Below are 16318 nucleotides of genomic sequence, written 5' to 3'. Positions count from 1 at the left end.
AAACTTAGGAATCAATAACATGACACCGCTTCAAATTGACCGTCTATTTAAGAGAAGTGATCAGGTCCAATGGGTCAGACTTCACATTGATGAGTCAATGCCCCAACAGGTGTAAAGCCGCCCCCCGAGCCCCAGAGTCCAATCAGTCGGACTCAGGCCAGGTTGGGCTGCCTAAAACCTAAAACCCCAACCACACACACACTCAAAGCACATAACGCGCAAAAGCATGAACGTGAACTTCCAGGTCACTCTGGACCAGGGGTCACCAACAGTGCGTCCTCGCGGGCACCAGGGCGCCCGCGAGGACCATATGAGGCGCCCGCAGGCCTGTTCTAAACATAGCACAACTCATTCTGGAACAACTTCCCACCTTTTTTAAGTCATTGTTGATAATTATTGTGAGAAGTCATGAACATGATCAGTGTCTTCACATAGATAATTAATCATTAATAATAATATATAACTAAATTTGTTATTTCAGAAGAGTGTATCAAACTGGGTGCCGTTCGTATGACTCAGTACCAATGAAGTAGCTCTCAGGTTCAAAAAGGTTGGGGAGCCCTGCTCTGGACTCACCGGCACATTTGGTCCTGGCTCTGAGCGGGGGCCCGGGGGCCCCTGTCCCTCCCTCCAGGGGCCGAGTCAGCAGCACGCTGATCTCGTACTCGGTGTCAGGGTCCAGGTGGCCGATCTTGTGGGTGGTCTTGTCCACGGGCTGCAGGTCGTACATGGTGCCGGAGACCGTGCGGTACTCCACCTCTCGGTCGATGATGGGGCCATCGCCGTTGATGGAGTTGGCGTTGAGCTGGATCCAGAGGTAGGTGGCCCCCACGGCCGTCAGCTGGGGGGGAGCGATGGGCACCGGTGGCTCTGGGGGGGGGGGGCAGGAGTGGAACAGTTATTGCGTCGTCATGGACTGCGAAACCAGTCGGACTTTGATTCCTGGTTCATTCTGCACTCAGATCGTAACAGTGTTGAAATTACCAAAATTGCCCCCCTGAATAAAATCACTGAGAACACAATGTGGAATCTTTGAATGTATTTTGTAATGAGGAACACTGAGGATTTTGAAAAATGCTAGTCTTTGGGAAATTTGACTGCTTGAGATCAATTTTCTCACATAAACAACCAACCCCAGCCAAATCCCCTTGAAGTGTATGAACAATGTCTTTTCGTTTTCTAACCACACACCGTGCACCGAGGAAACCAACCAAAACCGAACCCCCTCAGATCAATAGGTCTTGCTCGGTAACCGGGCATGTCTTATCTTCCACAGTGAATTGCCTGAGTCATGTAATCAGTGGCGGTACAAAGGCGCCTGCTGCATTAGATAGAGGTGTGAATGAAGTCACCTGGACCCTGGGAAATGTACCGTCTTCCTTGAACAACATATTGATTTCAATCAGAGGATGACTACCCTAATGCCTTGGATAATTGTCAGAGGCCAATCTTTTTTTAGAGAGGTGGATCGATGAGCTACCTCACCATATTTGTCCGTGGAGGGTTGTTGTGTCGAGTGCACATCCGTAAGTGGTATGCATAGAGTTTGCATCAGGGGACACCCACAGCAAAATATAAATTTTAACTTTTCACTTACTGACATGAAGTTGGGTTGTTTGATTTCGTTACGACGTTACTTGATCAGAAAGATGTGATTCACAAGCACTAATCTCAGTCAGTGTTGAGTACACTGACATCTTTGCTTGTAACCTTTCCTGCTGCTAGCACATCCGTGTTCACATATGCACGCTCTTCCTGCGTTAATTACGTTTTCGGAAATGTCACCGAAAGGTTACACACACTATTTTCATCCTACCATTATTTTTCATTTAAGAATGTACTTAAGGTATGATTATCTTTTGGGATTTTGACTCTATTTTAGAAATGTAATAAGGTGGGCCGGGTGTGAGGTATGCAGTAGATAATTATCTCATATAGCGCTCTTATATATCGAGAAGAGCACCTATTCTGTACCAAATCATAATTTCATTAAAACTCAGGCAACAGGCTACAGTGAATCAGCAAAGCTTCATCAAACTCCTACATTTTGCTTTGTGTTGAAGTGTGAAACCACAACATCTCCTGGCGCCACCAAAGGCCAGACCAGTCGGCGCTGTTGCCTACGGCTAAGGAACTGCTTAGGAATCTGCACTCTTGTCGAGCCCCACAATGGTCTCTCCAGTCCCTGAGGCTTGGATGAGCAGCTCTAATGAGAGCGAATGTAACAGAATAATGCCATTATTCGCCTGGCTGCCTCTGGTGGAGTTGTCATGGGGAGAGTCAGGGGGGGAAACACCCATCACCAGAAGAAGGAAGAAAAAGTAGGAGGCTGAGGTGCCCCACGCAGAGACTAGACCGGCAAAGCAGATGGTTACCTCAGGGTGACCGCAGAGACAGCGCCATAAACTCCCCCTAATCTGCGCTTCCAGCAACGCAGTGAAACATTGTGCAAAGTAAACCAGCTAATCCACAGGTCTTCCGCTGGCTCGCTGTTAACTGCAAGCAGCTAGATGGGAAAAGGAGGATATTGGAACTAGGGGAGTCGACCCCGTAGGCCTGTTGTTAAGGTGGGGTTATTTAATATGGAGGATTGCTTGATTATCAATCCACTGTACATAAAAGAGGTGATAGTGGAGAGACTGGGTTTTAATCAGGATAAGTGAAAATATGTTCAGCATCATGTAGACCCAAAAAATTATCCTTTCAATAATGGTGAGTATGACCTCTTATTAAAACTGTATGAATACTCAAAATGGTCATTTTGCTGGGGGTTGTTTTAGATGAATAAGTATACATTCATAAGTCGTGCAAAGGATGCATCTCACTAAGAAAACCATTTACCCCTCAAAAAAAAAAAAAATCCTTTTGACTGATAAAAGGAGGAAAGTAAGCCAGGTTACGCCTCATGCCCACTGCCTCCGTCCGTTGACTGATCCCCATTGACTTTGAATGGGGACGGACGCGCAATGCATTGTGGATCCGTTCGCTCTGTCTGAGCCTTCGGCTTCGTCAAAAAGTTGAAAAATTGTCAACTTTTTCGGCAGTGATGAATCCGTCATCAAATCAGATTGCGTATGCAAATGTGTGCAATGTCTCGGGCTCTGACGACCCCGGAAAGCACCCCCATCCGTCAACCAAGCCTTCTGATGTCCTTTGACTGACGGTGCAGTGGGCATGAGGCATAAGTCTTGTCGAAAATGTGCTTTTGTTCAAGAAAAGTATTCAAGTCGGAAAAGGTTTTCCAGATAATTGGCAGACTGCCCGTCATCACACAGTGTCCACGACGAAGCCTGCTGTGATACAAGGGACCAAATGGTCACTTTTGCGCCACACAGATTTCAGCTGGTGACTCAAACCTGTTGACAGGGTCAGGAAGTACGGCGACGCCAGGCAGGGACAAGTCAGCGATTATTATAAAGTGCTAAGTTCTGCTGCCTGTTGTGTTACACTGCAGGACCAATGTAATGAGCCAAGAAAAATAAAGACATTCTCCAGGCCTCTTGTCAATCCTGTTACATGTACTGGTTTATTCAGTTCAGATATATATTGTACGGATGGCTGCCGCAATTTTGTCTAAATATCCCTTCAGTGTCGTTGTGTAGTATATAAGAGAATAAGCAGGATGATGCATCGTGGCAATTTTGCCTGATTCAACTTAGCTCACTTTTGTTCAAGCTACTGCGAGAGCAAAAGGAAAATGTCAGCTTAGTACCAAAACAAATTACTCCTGTGTTCAACTACCATAGCATAAGAACTCAAAATATCCCATTTCTGTTGGGAAATACACACAAGCGCCACGAGAAACACAGAGCGACACTAAACAACTCCTTACCAACTGTTTATACCGCGCAGAGGCATTTCACGTTGCATTTGATCCATTCATTTTATTTATCACTAAGAATTAAGAAGGGGGAGGGGGAGCGACAGAGCCACACACAGGGGTCACGCAGCAGCTGTTGTCACGACGATGACCAGGAACCCAGAAGGACTGGCAACAGCTGTGCCCTATTCTACCCTCAGCACCTGCTTGACGGTCAGGGACGCGTGTGCAAATAACGCCCATACTAATGCATGTTCCCCCCCCACACACACACACACACACACACACACACACACACACACACACACACACACACACACACACACACACACACACACACACACACACACACACACACACACACACAATTTGCTACCGGACCAAGAATTGACCCTGGACCCAAACACATTAGCACATAAAAACAGACTTGCTAAGAAACACTTGTGAACGTATGCGTGCGAGTTCCCGTCCTGCCGTCGCGCCTCGGCCTTGAGACAAAGACGCGACACTGTGTTTTGCTGTTAGCAACGTGTTGGCGCGGGCTCGTAGTGCAGCAGACCTCTATAATGGTACAAGCACATCTGCCCGGTGTCTCTCGTTAGCATGCCAGGGGTTCTCATCGTGTCGCTGGCTCTCCTAATTGGACCGGCGCGAGGGCGTTATCGATCAGACCTCGGTACGAGCGGGGAGCAACGGCTGAGGAAGACGCCGAGCAGAAACCATCAGGGCCGGCTTTTTTGATTTTTCATTTTCTGGCGACCTCGCTCGTTAGCGTTGACACCGCCGCCGCGCCGCTGCGCACTAGCATCGGCACCCCAGCTAGCCGCATCCTGGCACTGTTCCTCCTGGCCAGGTGGATCTGGGCGGATACAGCTGGCAGGCTGTCAAATAGGGGGGCGGTTGAGCCACGTTTTTATTATATGGGCCACCACTGGAGTGGGCGGGGGGGATTGTTGATCTCGCATGGGGGGTTCGAAAAAAGTGGGGGAAATTCAGGTGCCGCAGGGGGAAGTAGGTGTGGCATACTGCACACACAGGCAAATACATCTGACGGTGCGCTGGCACAAAAAGGGACAAGTGATTATCCGGGATAATCAAGCATTCACCCTCCTCATGGTGAAGTGATGGCTCTGATGGTAATGAGCACTGTGGGGCTGTGTGTGTGTGCGTCTGTGTGAGTGCGTGTGCGTCTGTGCGTGGTCGGGAGGACGGTATGAGGTACATAATCCAGTGAATAACTCTCACGGTCATTCATTTGAAAGAAAAAGCTCCCCAGTCATTCAAGGTGGTGGATGCAGGTTTCAGGGAGATTTACGAGGCGGTATCCTAGTCCATGGCGTGGGGGCTTGGTGGCGGGGGGGGGGGGGGGGCCGCAGGTAAGTGGTTGTTTTACGACGCAGAGAATAAGAGGGGATCTCACCCTCTGATGTGGTACACTTACGACCGGACTAAATGTTCATTTTCCGCACTCGATGTCACGCTTTTGCTGAAATTGCTGAGGCGGAAAATCTCTGCAGAATTCAAAATACGACACGGAGGGGAGCCGAGATCTGATAAACGTCCTGGAATCTAGAGGGGGAAAAAATTGCCCGTACGTGAATGTTTTATGATGGATACACTTTACGCTTTACTGGTTCGTCCCTGTAACACACACCCAAAAAACATGTCGAAAGCAGAAGTCTCTGAGACTATCGCTTGCATCAGCGAGGAAATAGGTACGTGTGTGTGTGTTTATGCGCGTGTGTGTGTACAGTACACAAGGAGAAGTGTATATTTGTGTTGGCGCTGCTGGGTTTATGCACAAGGGTAGCTCTGAGTGGCTTCCGTTGTGCCGGTAAATTTTGCTCAAGCATAACCACTGAAACCCGCTGATACACTCGGTGGGAGAGAGAGAGACACCTTATCTATCACTCTATAACGTTCTCGCTCCCTTGCTCCCTCCCTCGCTCTCCCTATCGCTCTCTCCCTCGTTTCACTCGGCTGTGTCTGTGACTCTGCCGTTCTCGAAAAATGATTGACAGAGCTCGATCCGGACAGCCGGGATTAAACCTATCAATCACATAAGGCTAGAAGACAAAAAAAAAAAGAGGAGAAAAGAAGGGGGCAGTAAATTCAATTGAGAGTGCAGGGGAGAAAATTGAGGTGAAGAAATATAGAAGGCCATTACCGGGCTACGGAGGCTATCGGAAAGTGAGGCCTTGCAGGATTTAGCTTCAGACGACTCCATAAATTCATATCAAATGACTGCGGCGGTGTTATATCAGCGAGGCTACTGTAAACCCTTCGCCCGGGGTCTTTGTGCTCCTGTAGGTGCAATTGTGTTCAGTCAAGGGCAGCGGCAACAGGGGAGAAGCTATTAAGGTCCTCTGGGTAACAAATCAACATAAAACCAGAGCTTGTATTTTTAGCAAACCCCTTTGAGGGGGCCTTTTCCCTTCTCTTTTTTTTAACCATCTGGGGGAGAAGAGCATGCAGGCGATTCCTGCCCATCTCCTCTGGACTCCAGTCCTGTGCATAGAGGTCACAGAGGAACCCACCGGACTTGGTTGTGGTGTTCTTTGGGACAACATGGCCGCGTTCCTGCTTTGTTGTTTGTTTGTATTGGTTGTTTTTTTTTGATGTTCTTGTTGGCGTATAGAAGGGGAGCGGCACTTACGTTTTATAGTGAGTTCTCCGTAATTGGACACTCCAACCCCTTTGTCCGAGTGGACGATGCAGCGGTAGCGGCCCGAGTCGCCCTTGGTGGTGTTCTCCACATCGAAAGTGCCTATGAAGCGGCGGTTGTTCCAAGGTTTAGTGGCCTTCATGGGGGCCTCGCGTCCACCGATGCCCTGTTTGGAATGGACACAAACACAGGACGTCCAAAACGGGAGAGTTTAATTAGCAGTGGCTTGACCTTGTGTGCTATCAGAGGCATTGTCTGTGTATGTGTATGTGTGTGTGTCTCTGTGTTGTCTGTGTGTGTGTGTGTGTGTGTGTGTGTGTGTGTGTGTGTGTGTGTGTGTGTGTGTGTGTGTGTGTGTGTGTGTGTGTGTGTGTGCGTGTTTGTGGCTGGGGGTCGGTGAGTGATGTATTGCATCCGACTCCTTTGGGAATTACACACAAAAAAAACACAAACATGCTTAAATGTGCCACAAATTCACATGCACCAACACACACTCACACGCGCGCACGCACACGCAAACGCACACACCCGCGTGGAGTGGGCTCCCCAGCTGTCACCCCTCACAGCAGGCAGATGGGGGACATTTGTTCATTAGAAATATTTCTTCATTACTGTCATCAGGGGACTTCACTTAATGTTTGTTTTCCAGCTCCTGTGCTAATGAGGACGTGTTTGTTAAAATGATGGAGTACCTGGCAGAGGACCTTTTGCCCGGCGCCATGCCCCCGCTGATGGCGCGCTTGACAGCGTGCTTAGTGGCAAACGGCGACGGGGTCTCGTCCGCCAGATGCGCTACCACCACCTCCGCCGCCGCCACCGCGGTGCAAGGTCAACCCGAGACTGCTGGGAAGCTCTGCTTCCGCCAGATATAGTACAAGACTCAACCTACGCCGCCTGACAACCTATATAGGTTAGGACCGCGCCGCGGTAATCTGAAGCTAATGCGCAGCGCTGTGCTGTTAGTCCAGGCTGCTGCTGCTGCTGCTAATGCTGCTTCTGCTGCTGGTGCTGCTAATGCTGCTGCTTATGCTGCTTATGCTGCTAATGCTAATGCTGCTGCTGCTGCTAATGCTGGGGCTACTGGGAAATGTTAGCCATGCTGCGAGTGAGGTGTGGGGAGGAGGGAAATGTGTCTGTTTGGATTGAATGGACAATCTACTCTGCTGAAGAGGAGGTGTTGGCACAAGGCTAGAGAAGAGCGGGTGGGATTAGCATTTGGGAAGATAATATGTGTTTTGATCGTAATTTGATTGTATTGCAGAGAAGAGCAGAGTATGATGTTAAAATAAATAGTTTATTTAAATACTGCTTGATAGATTAATTTGCTGGAATGAGTATTTTATAGACCATTATGGTTAACCAAACAGCTTTCTCTGTGATCAACAGAAAAAACTGATCATTTGAGGGAAAGTTGTTTTCATGTATAAAGCCCTTAATCCCATTCACAGTCTCGAGTGTATAGTCTGTGTAGTCCACAGGCATATGCTAGGCCTAGCGGAAATCCTTAATCCCAATTTCTTTAAGAATTAAATGTTTTTGGGAGAAAGAATTGTCAACGGCAACCAACGCCCTGCAGAAAGCAGGATAGAAATATAATTTAATAACAAACCTGGAGCCAGAGGTGAAAGTTGTCCCTCTTGCGACCATTGACAGTGCAGTGGAAAGAAGCGGTCTGTCCAGCATTGACCTCCACACCCTTTATGGTCAGGAAGTGAGGCGTGTTCACTGAAATAAAAAATGAAATAGTGAGGGTAAAAACAAAATGAAGACACCATGATTGTTTCTAGATTATTAATAGGTTATCATGAATAGGGTTTGGGTGAATCTTTTGTGGTAGTTTTAAACATTTAAACACCCAACCATAAGCTTTGAGCTCGATCTTTTGTAAGTTCTTCAAAAAGCATTCTTCTTATTTTCAACTGTGCTCATTATCCGTTAACTGAGTTCACTGATTAGGATGGTCCACAGAAAAAAAACGTATGTAGAACGTTTTTGATTAGTACCCCGATTCAGCACAGAAAAAAAATAGGGCAATTCAACAGGACGACCTTGATTTGAAACAAACTAAATCTCCAAAGACTTGGCAATAGCTAATTGTATAACTTTCATCATTGACGCACACGCCTATTGAAGATTATTTCCTCCGCTGCCTTTTAAAGTAAGCCACTCTTATAACTTTGACCTATTAGTCCTTTCAATGAAAAAATTAGAGAAATACATTTTTTTCCAAAGCAAAGATTCTCTTTCTTATTGATGGAAAGCCAGAGCGGTCCCCTAGTGTCATTATTACAAGCCAGTGTGCGATATTCCTGAGGGCCGCATGAATAGAAATGAATCGTCTGTCCTCCACTCAGGACTCACTGCGATTATGTTGGAGATACGCCATCGCCTACTTGTTGGATTATTGATCGGCTCGCACCTTTACACATTCCCACAATGATCACGTAGCTAGAGGCCATAGATTGATTCAAGTACATCTATGTGTGATACGGGTCCCCATACGAATCCATCTCATTGATGTCAAATGTGTTGGAATTCAGTCGCTTTCAGTCGCGTGTATTTATCAATAGATTGATTGATGCTTAAATTGTATAAACCACTTTATCAAACAGAGGTATATTAGACAGAAACATGTGTGGGATTGCATGCAATTTACTTCCCTGTTACAGTTGCAATTATTTTGACGGTAAACAGTAATCTGTCACAGGCCTAGTGTTAATTGTGCTTATAAACGTAGCGTATTATTTTGTTTTGTTGTGGCATTTGTTTATCCATGGGCTAATGTGTTTAGATACTAATATATCAAATTAAGGAATTATACTGTAGTGTATGACCATCATTGCATCGTTTGCATTACAAAGTGTATTTCGGAGTGTTTTCAAATAATGCTATGTGAGTGTTAGAATCTGTGCGTGCGTTTGTGCGTGCGTGCGTGCGTGCGTGCGTGCGTGCGTGCGTGCGTGCAAGGTTAAGGCTGTATCCAAGAATTTATTAGTGGCCTATTGTGGCAGAACCTCGTATTTTCCGAGATAAAACTTTTTAGAGGCTTCGCATGCGTTTGCGAGTGGCCGTTCAGGTCGGTCGCCTTGAAAATGTAATGGGAGGGATATTAATATTTGGGCAGATGTCAGGAACAGCACAATGAGCCTTTGATGATGCTCTTTCTTTCTTTTTTATAGGTGATGAAAGTAGAAGAAGGACTTACTGCATTGATGGCCCTGGACGGCGACATCTTTGATGGCCAGCACACCCCGCTGGCCCGAGGTAACCACTTCAAACACAATCTGAAAGAGGAGGAGGAGGAAGACGCATGAACTCCAGTGATTAATAGACACACGTCTGCAAATGGCACTGGCGTATGGCTGCCCTTTACCCAGCCAGCCAGGATAAGCCTTTAACCGTACAGGCGCATACCGCAGCAATGGGGTCCGCTCAGTCACAGCACCGCGGGGCCGCTGACATTATTTCCGCCATATGCCAACGTGGCTAGGTGTTATGACAAGGCGTGATCCTAATGAGCATGGACAGGCAGGTGGTGTCCGTAGCACACAGCCCTGCTGGTTAACGCTGCGGTGGTGGTAGTGTTTTCAACAGCACCGACCGCACTGCTGGTTAACGTAAAGTTGCGGTGGTGTGTTCAACAGCACCGACCCCACTGCTGGTTAACGCTACAGCGGTGGAGGTGTGTTCAAAAGCACGGACCCCACTGCTGGTTAACGCAAGTAGTGGTGGGGGTTGGTTCAACAGAACTGGCCCTACTGCTAAGTGTGGTGGTGGTTATTACTAACTTGTTTGGCGTACTTAGATACCGTTTAGCCGACCTAGCATCTCATAGCATGAGATGCATGAGATCAAGCATGCCCTGTGCAGGATCACCCAGTTGTTTGTGGGTAATTTTACAAGGCAGGCACGTGTGTAAATCTTATTTCAGCAGTGACAAAAATAAACCAAATACACTGTTCAGAAAAACATGATCCTATCCTTAGAGGCCAAGATCCCTAGCAAAACAAATGGTTGTCAGCATGAGAGGGCGTGGCCCAGTGCTGAATGTTAGGAGGTATGTACTCCCCTGGCTTCAGGGTCATATAAAGGCAAGGCAAGGCAAGGCAACTTTATTTATATAGCACTTTTCATACACAAGGCAGACTCAAAGTGCTTCACATATAAACATTGTTATACAATAAAATAAAATTAATAGATAAGTAGAGAAAACATATGCAAAGAAATGAGTAAAATAGAAAGTTAAAAAGGCTTTTTAGTAAGTAAAATTGAAAGTGCAATGTATTTAAGAAAGTGAGAAAATTAAATTGAAAGTTATTTAAGATCAGATCAACAGTCTCTCTGGAAACCAAGTCGGGACTACAACCCGACCTAAAGGACAATATTCTCGGACTCTAACCCAGCTTCTAGGACTCTAGCCCAGCAACCTTCCTCTGGTATCAGATCATGTATTTTTCTGGTAAAAATAGAAAATAAAGGGAAAGTTAAAAAGGCATTTTAGTAAAATAAAGGTAAAAGGAGAGGGGACTGCCCAAACCCCAGAGGGTGTGGTGTCTGGAGGGAGTGCTTTGCCACACGCATGCTGCCAATGTTCGGCATGCCATCGTTCTCTAATAATAACGTGCATCCTTTCTGTAGTTTATATATGCACTGATGTGTACGTGCTTTTTTTAGGCCTCACTGAAGACATGTGTTTGCGTGTCGCCAGCCGGGGGTTAAAAGGCCCCCCGACACATGCACACACACACACACACACACACACACATTCCTTTCCAAAACTGTTCGAACATCGGATCATGGAAACGAGCTTGGTGATCATTGTCTGTTGCAAGGGAGAATTCCTTCAGATGAACCCTCTAATTATACATGTCTTTTTTGTCTCGTGAAATATGAAAGTGAATGTCTTGGGTGCCAATTATGGCCTCATTAAGGGCTAATTTAAAGGAAATTAAAAGGCCAACGACTCCATATCACCACCACCAGACAAATGAACTGATCCCAACTCTCTAATTGAAATCTTTTGTTTGCGCAACAGACATCCGTCAGCAGGGCTAACGGCTGTGATATAATTGATTCCAGCATCAATGCTAGCGCGGAGTGCATAATTGGGACTGACCCTCGGTGAAGAAGATTCACAGGGGACAAAGGCAGCCGGAGTCACGCGGAGAGATCGCCCCCTCCCCCCCCCCCCGCTCGTTTGTCAAAATGACAGGAAGTCGACCCCAGCCCTCGCTGTGCAACATCACCGGACCGCTCCGTCTCCCAGAGACCAGCCTACGCTCTACATTACACCAGGATTGATTCACTCCAGAGCCAGGGGGGGCCATGGTGTTGATAACAAGAATATAGAGGGAATAGGTGTTCACTTGTTGATTGTGTAACAGTGCCTGTATAATAATAATAATAATAATTGATCAGTTTTTTATAGCGCTTTTCTAAATACTCAAAGACGCTTTACAAATAAGAAAGGAATACATACAGACAGTACAGACAATCAAACAAAAAAAAATAAACGACACCACAACAATAGGCAACACATTAAGTGAGCGGGAGAGAGTGGAAGATGGCGGAGGATGATTTCTCAAATGTTGTAGGTGGTCCTGAAGAGATAGGTTTTAAGTCGACTTTTGTCGACTTACAGTGTATCAGAGTTTCGGATGGCCAGAGGGAAGGTGTTCCAGAGGGTAGGGGCGGCGATGGCGAAGGCTCTGTCCCCCAGGGTGCGATACTTAGTCTTGGTGATGGAGGTGAGAAGGTTGGCATCAGCGGAGCGTTGGCGGCGAGTGGGGGAGTGGCGATGGAGGAGATCTGTTATGTACCAGGGTGCAAAGTTGTTTAGCGCTTTGTAGGTGGAGAGGAGGATCTTGAAATTGATGCGTTGTTTTATTGGAAGCCAATGAAGTTGACGGAGGATGGGAGTAATGTGTTCTCTGGAGGGGGAGTTAGTAAGCAGTCGGGCAGCAGAGTTTTGTACATATTGCAATTTCTGAAGAATAGTGGAGGGGAGGCCATACAGAATGCTATTGCAATGGTCGAGTCTGCAAGTGATGAAGGCGTGGGTAAGTGTTTCGGCAGCTGAGGATGAAAGAGTGGGTCGAAGGCGTGCAATGCTGCGGAGGTGGAAGAAGGACGTTTTTCTGACACTGTTCATGTGTGACTTGAAGGAGAGCGTGGGGTCCATGATGATGCCGAGGTTTCTGACCAGGGGGGAGGGAGTGACAGAGTGACCATCGATGCAAAGTGTGAAGTTCTGGGAGGTGGGGCTGATGGTTTTTGGGCCCAAGATGATCATTTCAGTTTTATTGCCGTTGAGTTTGAGGAAGTTGTGGTCCATCCAGGTTTTGATGTCAGTGAGACAGTTGGTGAGAGTGGATAGGAGGCAGGAGTATTGGCTGTGGTGGTGATGTATAATTGGGTATCGTCAGCGTAACAGTGGAATTGAAGAGCATGGCGGCGGATGATGTGACCTAGTGGGAGCATGCAGAGGATGAAGAGGATGGGGCCAAGCACTGAGCCTTGGGGGACTCCGTGTGAGACAGGGATGGTGTGGGATTTGTGGTTGTTAATGGAGATGTATTGGAATCTTTCAGACAGGTAGGAGGTGAACCAGGAGAGAGCGGAGTCAGTGATGCCAATGGATTGCAGACGGCTGAGGAGGATGGAGTGATTGACGTGTCGAAAGGCAGCACTGAGGTCGAGGAGTCAGAGGAGAGTAGGAGGTCGTTGGTGACTTTAAGTAGGGCTGTTTCAGTACTGTGGTGGGATCGGAAGCCGGATTGGAATGTTTTGTACAGGTTATTGGAGAGGAGGTATTGCTTGAGTTGCGTTGCGACGGCTCTTTCCATTTGTTTTGAGAGGAACGTCAGGTTGGAGATGGGTCGGAAGTTGTTGGGGTCGTCGGAGTCAAGGCCAGGTTTTTTAAGGAGGGGGGTGATGGCAGCAAGCTTAAGAGGGGGGGGGGGGGAACGGTGCCAGAGTTTAGGGAGGAGTTGATGGTGTCTGTGATGAGAGAGGTGAAACAGGCTTTGACGAGTTCAGAAGGCATGGGGTCCAGGGGGGAGGTGGAAGATTTCATGGTGGAGAGTATTTTGGAGAGGTCTGCTGTGGTTATGGGTGAGAAGATGGAAAGCCAGTGGTTAGGGGTTGAAGGAAGTGGCGGTTCTGAGTCAAGGATTGTGGCAGAGGAGGTGGCAAGCTGGTTGTGGATGACTTCTATCTTGGAGTGGAAAAAATAATAGGAAGTTATTGCATTTCTCCGCGGTGAATGAGGATGAGATGTTATCCTGGGGTTTGAGGAGTTTATTTATGGTTGTGAAAAGAGTGCGTGGGTTGGAGGATCCAGATTGAATGATGCCAGAGTAGAAGACAGAACGGGCTTTGTTGAGTGCTGATTTGTAGAGGTGCATGTGCTCTTTGTAGGTGAGGGCGTGTACTGTGAGACCGGTTTTCTTGTGTAGTCGTTTTAGTTGTCTAACGGCCCGATTCCACCGGACACGTTAAGGCCGCGTTACGGCTGCGGCACGTCTTGGCCGCGGTCACCGCAGCAGATAGCTTCCACTCTAATCAATGAGACCATTTCCACCGGGCGCGCTGCGGAATGTCTCGGCAGCGTCCCAGGAGCGGCTCGCCGCGCCGCAGCGCTATCATTCCATAGCACTTCTATTTTTGACGCAAGCCGTTGCTGAACCGCGTCAATTTCAACTGAGCAGATCGAGCAGGAAGTGAAAAAGTTAAAGCCATAGAGCATCCGGTCAATTTTCAAAATAAAACACAATACTCATGTAGCCTATCACAACTTCACATCAACATTATTACGTCATGACCGGTGGCACCAGGTCAGCAGTCAATCAGTCAAAGGGTCTCAGAGGGTCGGCAACATGGACAACGAGAGACTCATTGTCGAAGTTCAGCAACATGAAGTCATTTATGTACCAAATCATCCTTTTTATAATGAAAATTGCCGGAAGGACAAAGCGTGGCATTTAATGGCAGTAGTTTTGGGAGTGGAAGGTGAGTACATTAGGTTTAGGATTATCGCGTGATCTCGTGATCTCGCGGTGAATACGGCTGGCTCGCAAGGCAGCGCTGCGCTGCCGTAACGCGCCCGGTGGAAATGCACGCAGGGGAGAAGACGCAGAAGACGTTTTTTGAGTTTGTAAAGTTCCGGGGTGAACAAAGGGGGTCAGTTTTAGTTTTTCAGGGGGGCCAGTTTTGTTGAGGGAGGTAGACAGTGTGTTGTTTTAGATGTTGACGAGGTCCATGGGCTGGATTTACAGGAAGATGAGGCCGGAGGAGAGTGTTTGATATGCAGCTGGAGGAGAGAAACTGGACGGATGGATTTAAGATTGCAGAAAGTGATTTTGCGGTCCTGTTTGGGTTCGGGGCTGGGAATGTCACTAACAAGTGAGATGGCAGGTGGTCAGAGATGGAGAGGTCGGTGCTGGAGACATTGTGGATGTGGAGGCTAGCGGAGCAAATCAGGTCTAGAATGTGCCAAGGTTGTGGGCACAAACTACCAGAGGGCACAACTAAAGCAGTTGAGTAGGTCCAGGAAGTCCATAGCTGTTTTTACATTACGGGGAGTCAATGGGAGGTTAAATCGCCATGGAGTAAAACAGATTGTGCAGTGATGAATTCAGAGAGATCTGGTATGAATGATGGGTTGGTTTGGTGGTGGGGCGGGTAAATGATGAAAAGATGAGAGGTTTTGGGGACGGGTAGCTTGAAAGCCAGTGTGTTCAAATGATGGGCAGCAGGGATGGAGAGTGGGGTGGGTAGGAGGTCTTGAATATACCTATTATATGGTGTTGGCGGCTGTATGGAAGATGTGACCTGTTGCATGCTTTCATTTGTCGGGACAATGAAAGGGCATGGAGGAATGTTGAGTCAATTTGTTGAAGAACGCATGGACAATCTCAATTAAAAGTTGTAATGATCACCTGACAGCAGAGTAATTATCAAAGGCTCAAAGGCCGTTTTGAAAAAAAAATAAAAACTCATCTGTAATTAAAATATAATTTCTGGAGTATTGGGTGGCTTCCCTTTTGACAATCACGTAGGTTACTGTGCAATTATAGTATACCTATAATTAGCCCTATGTTGCTAATTAGTGGCAATTTTCAAGGAGCTCTTCTCTCCCTCCACTAAAGAGTGGTGGAGCACGGATGGTTATGATACAAGAGAAGTTTTTCCCATGTTGTGGCCTATGACAAATACCAACAGAGGCAGTAATTTCGCTTTTCTGTCCAAGGGTTTGGGACTAGGAACGAATCGATAAAATCGATAAGTTTGATTGCTAAAAACGAATTTGGTCATTGATTTGTTGAGTCGTGCGATTTAATACGTCACTCGTAGGCGCGGCGCTGCACGCCCACAGCGAGCTTTAGTTGTGAGCGATCACAGCTTGTATTTTGGTCATATCTTAACACTGGAGTAGGCCTATATGAAAGTGTTGTACCTTCACTGTCTTTGGGTTAAAAAAACTCCTTCAACTCAGTATCCGTCTAGTCCAATCGAAAACTCTGCTGCTGCAGACGGTGTGCAGACGGGCTCTGAGTCGGCCCCGCATTCATCAACAGTCATTTAAAGCAGGTAGTAATCACACGACCGGACGGTGTAGAAAGTCCCGTCAGTTAAAAATAGTAATCCAGTTTTTAAATCCATGTTAAAATCGGCTGGATATAGAGCTAGTTAGCTAAGAAAAGATAGCAAACAGTGTCAAAGGTGATGTGTTCAGGTAGGCTCAGTAATAGAATTGACGTGTTCAAATGCAACACAAAATAAAATCATCTGAGATTTTGGCGATAAACCTGTTGTCCCAGCAATATAAAAAT

At 47.0% G+C, this 16318-nt stretch overlaps 1 protein-coding gene across 9 annotated transcripts in view; it reads right to left on the bottom strand.

The window, feature by feature from the left end:
• LOC115549080 (receptor-type tyrosine-protein phosphatase mu) overlaps positions 1–16318 on the bottom strand; it is a 164997-nt gene that overhangs the window by 97863 nt on the left and 50816 nt on the right. For 8 of the 9 annotated variants that reach the window (XM_030364081.1, XM_030364084.1, XM_030364082.1 and 5 more), the window contains exons 4-7: positions 9691–9769; positions 8095–8210; positions 6477–6651; positions 577–870 (exon numbers count right to left, since the gene is read on the bottom strand). In XM_030364081.1, the coding sequence (XP_030219941.1) occupies positions 577–870; positions 6477–6651; positions 8095–8210; positions 9691–9769 (664 nt within the window). Of the gene's footprint in view, positions 1–576; positions 871–6476; positions 6652–8094; positions 8211–9690; positions 9770–9899; positions 10126–16318 lie in introns of those variants that run through there. The other variant, XM_030364088.1, reaches the window with a different exon arrangement.

Source organism: Gadus morhua, chromosome 8, assembly GCF_902167405.1.
Source record: "Gadus morhua chromosome 8, gadMor3.0, whole genome shotgun sequence".
NCBI lineage: Eukaryota > Metazoa > Chordata > Actinopteri > Gadiformes > Gadidae > Gadus > Gadus morhua.
This window is presented reverse-complemented; position numbering and strand designations above follow the sequence as displayed.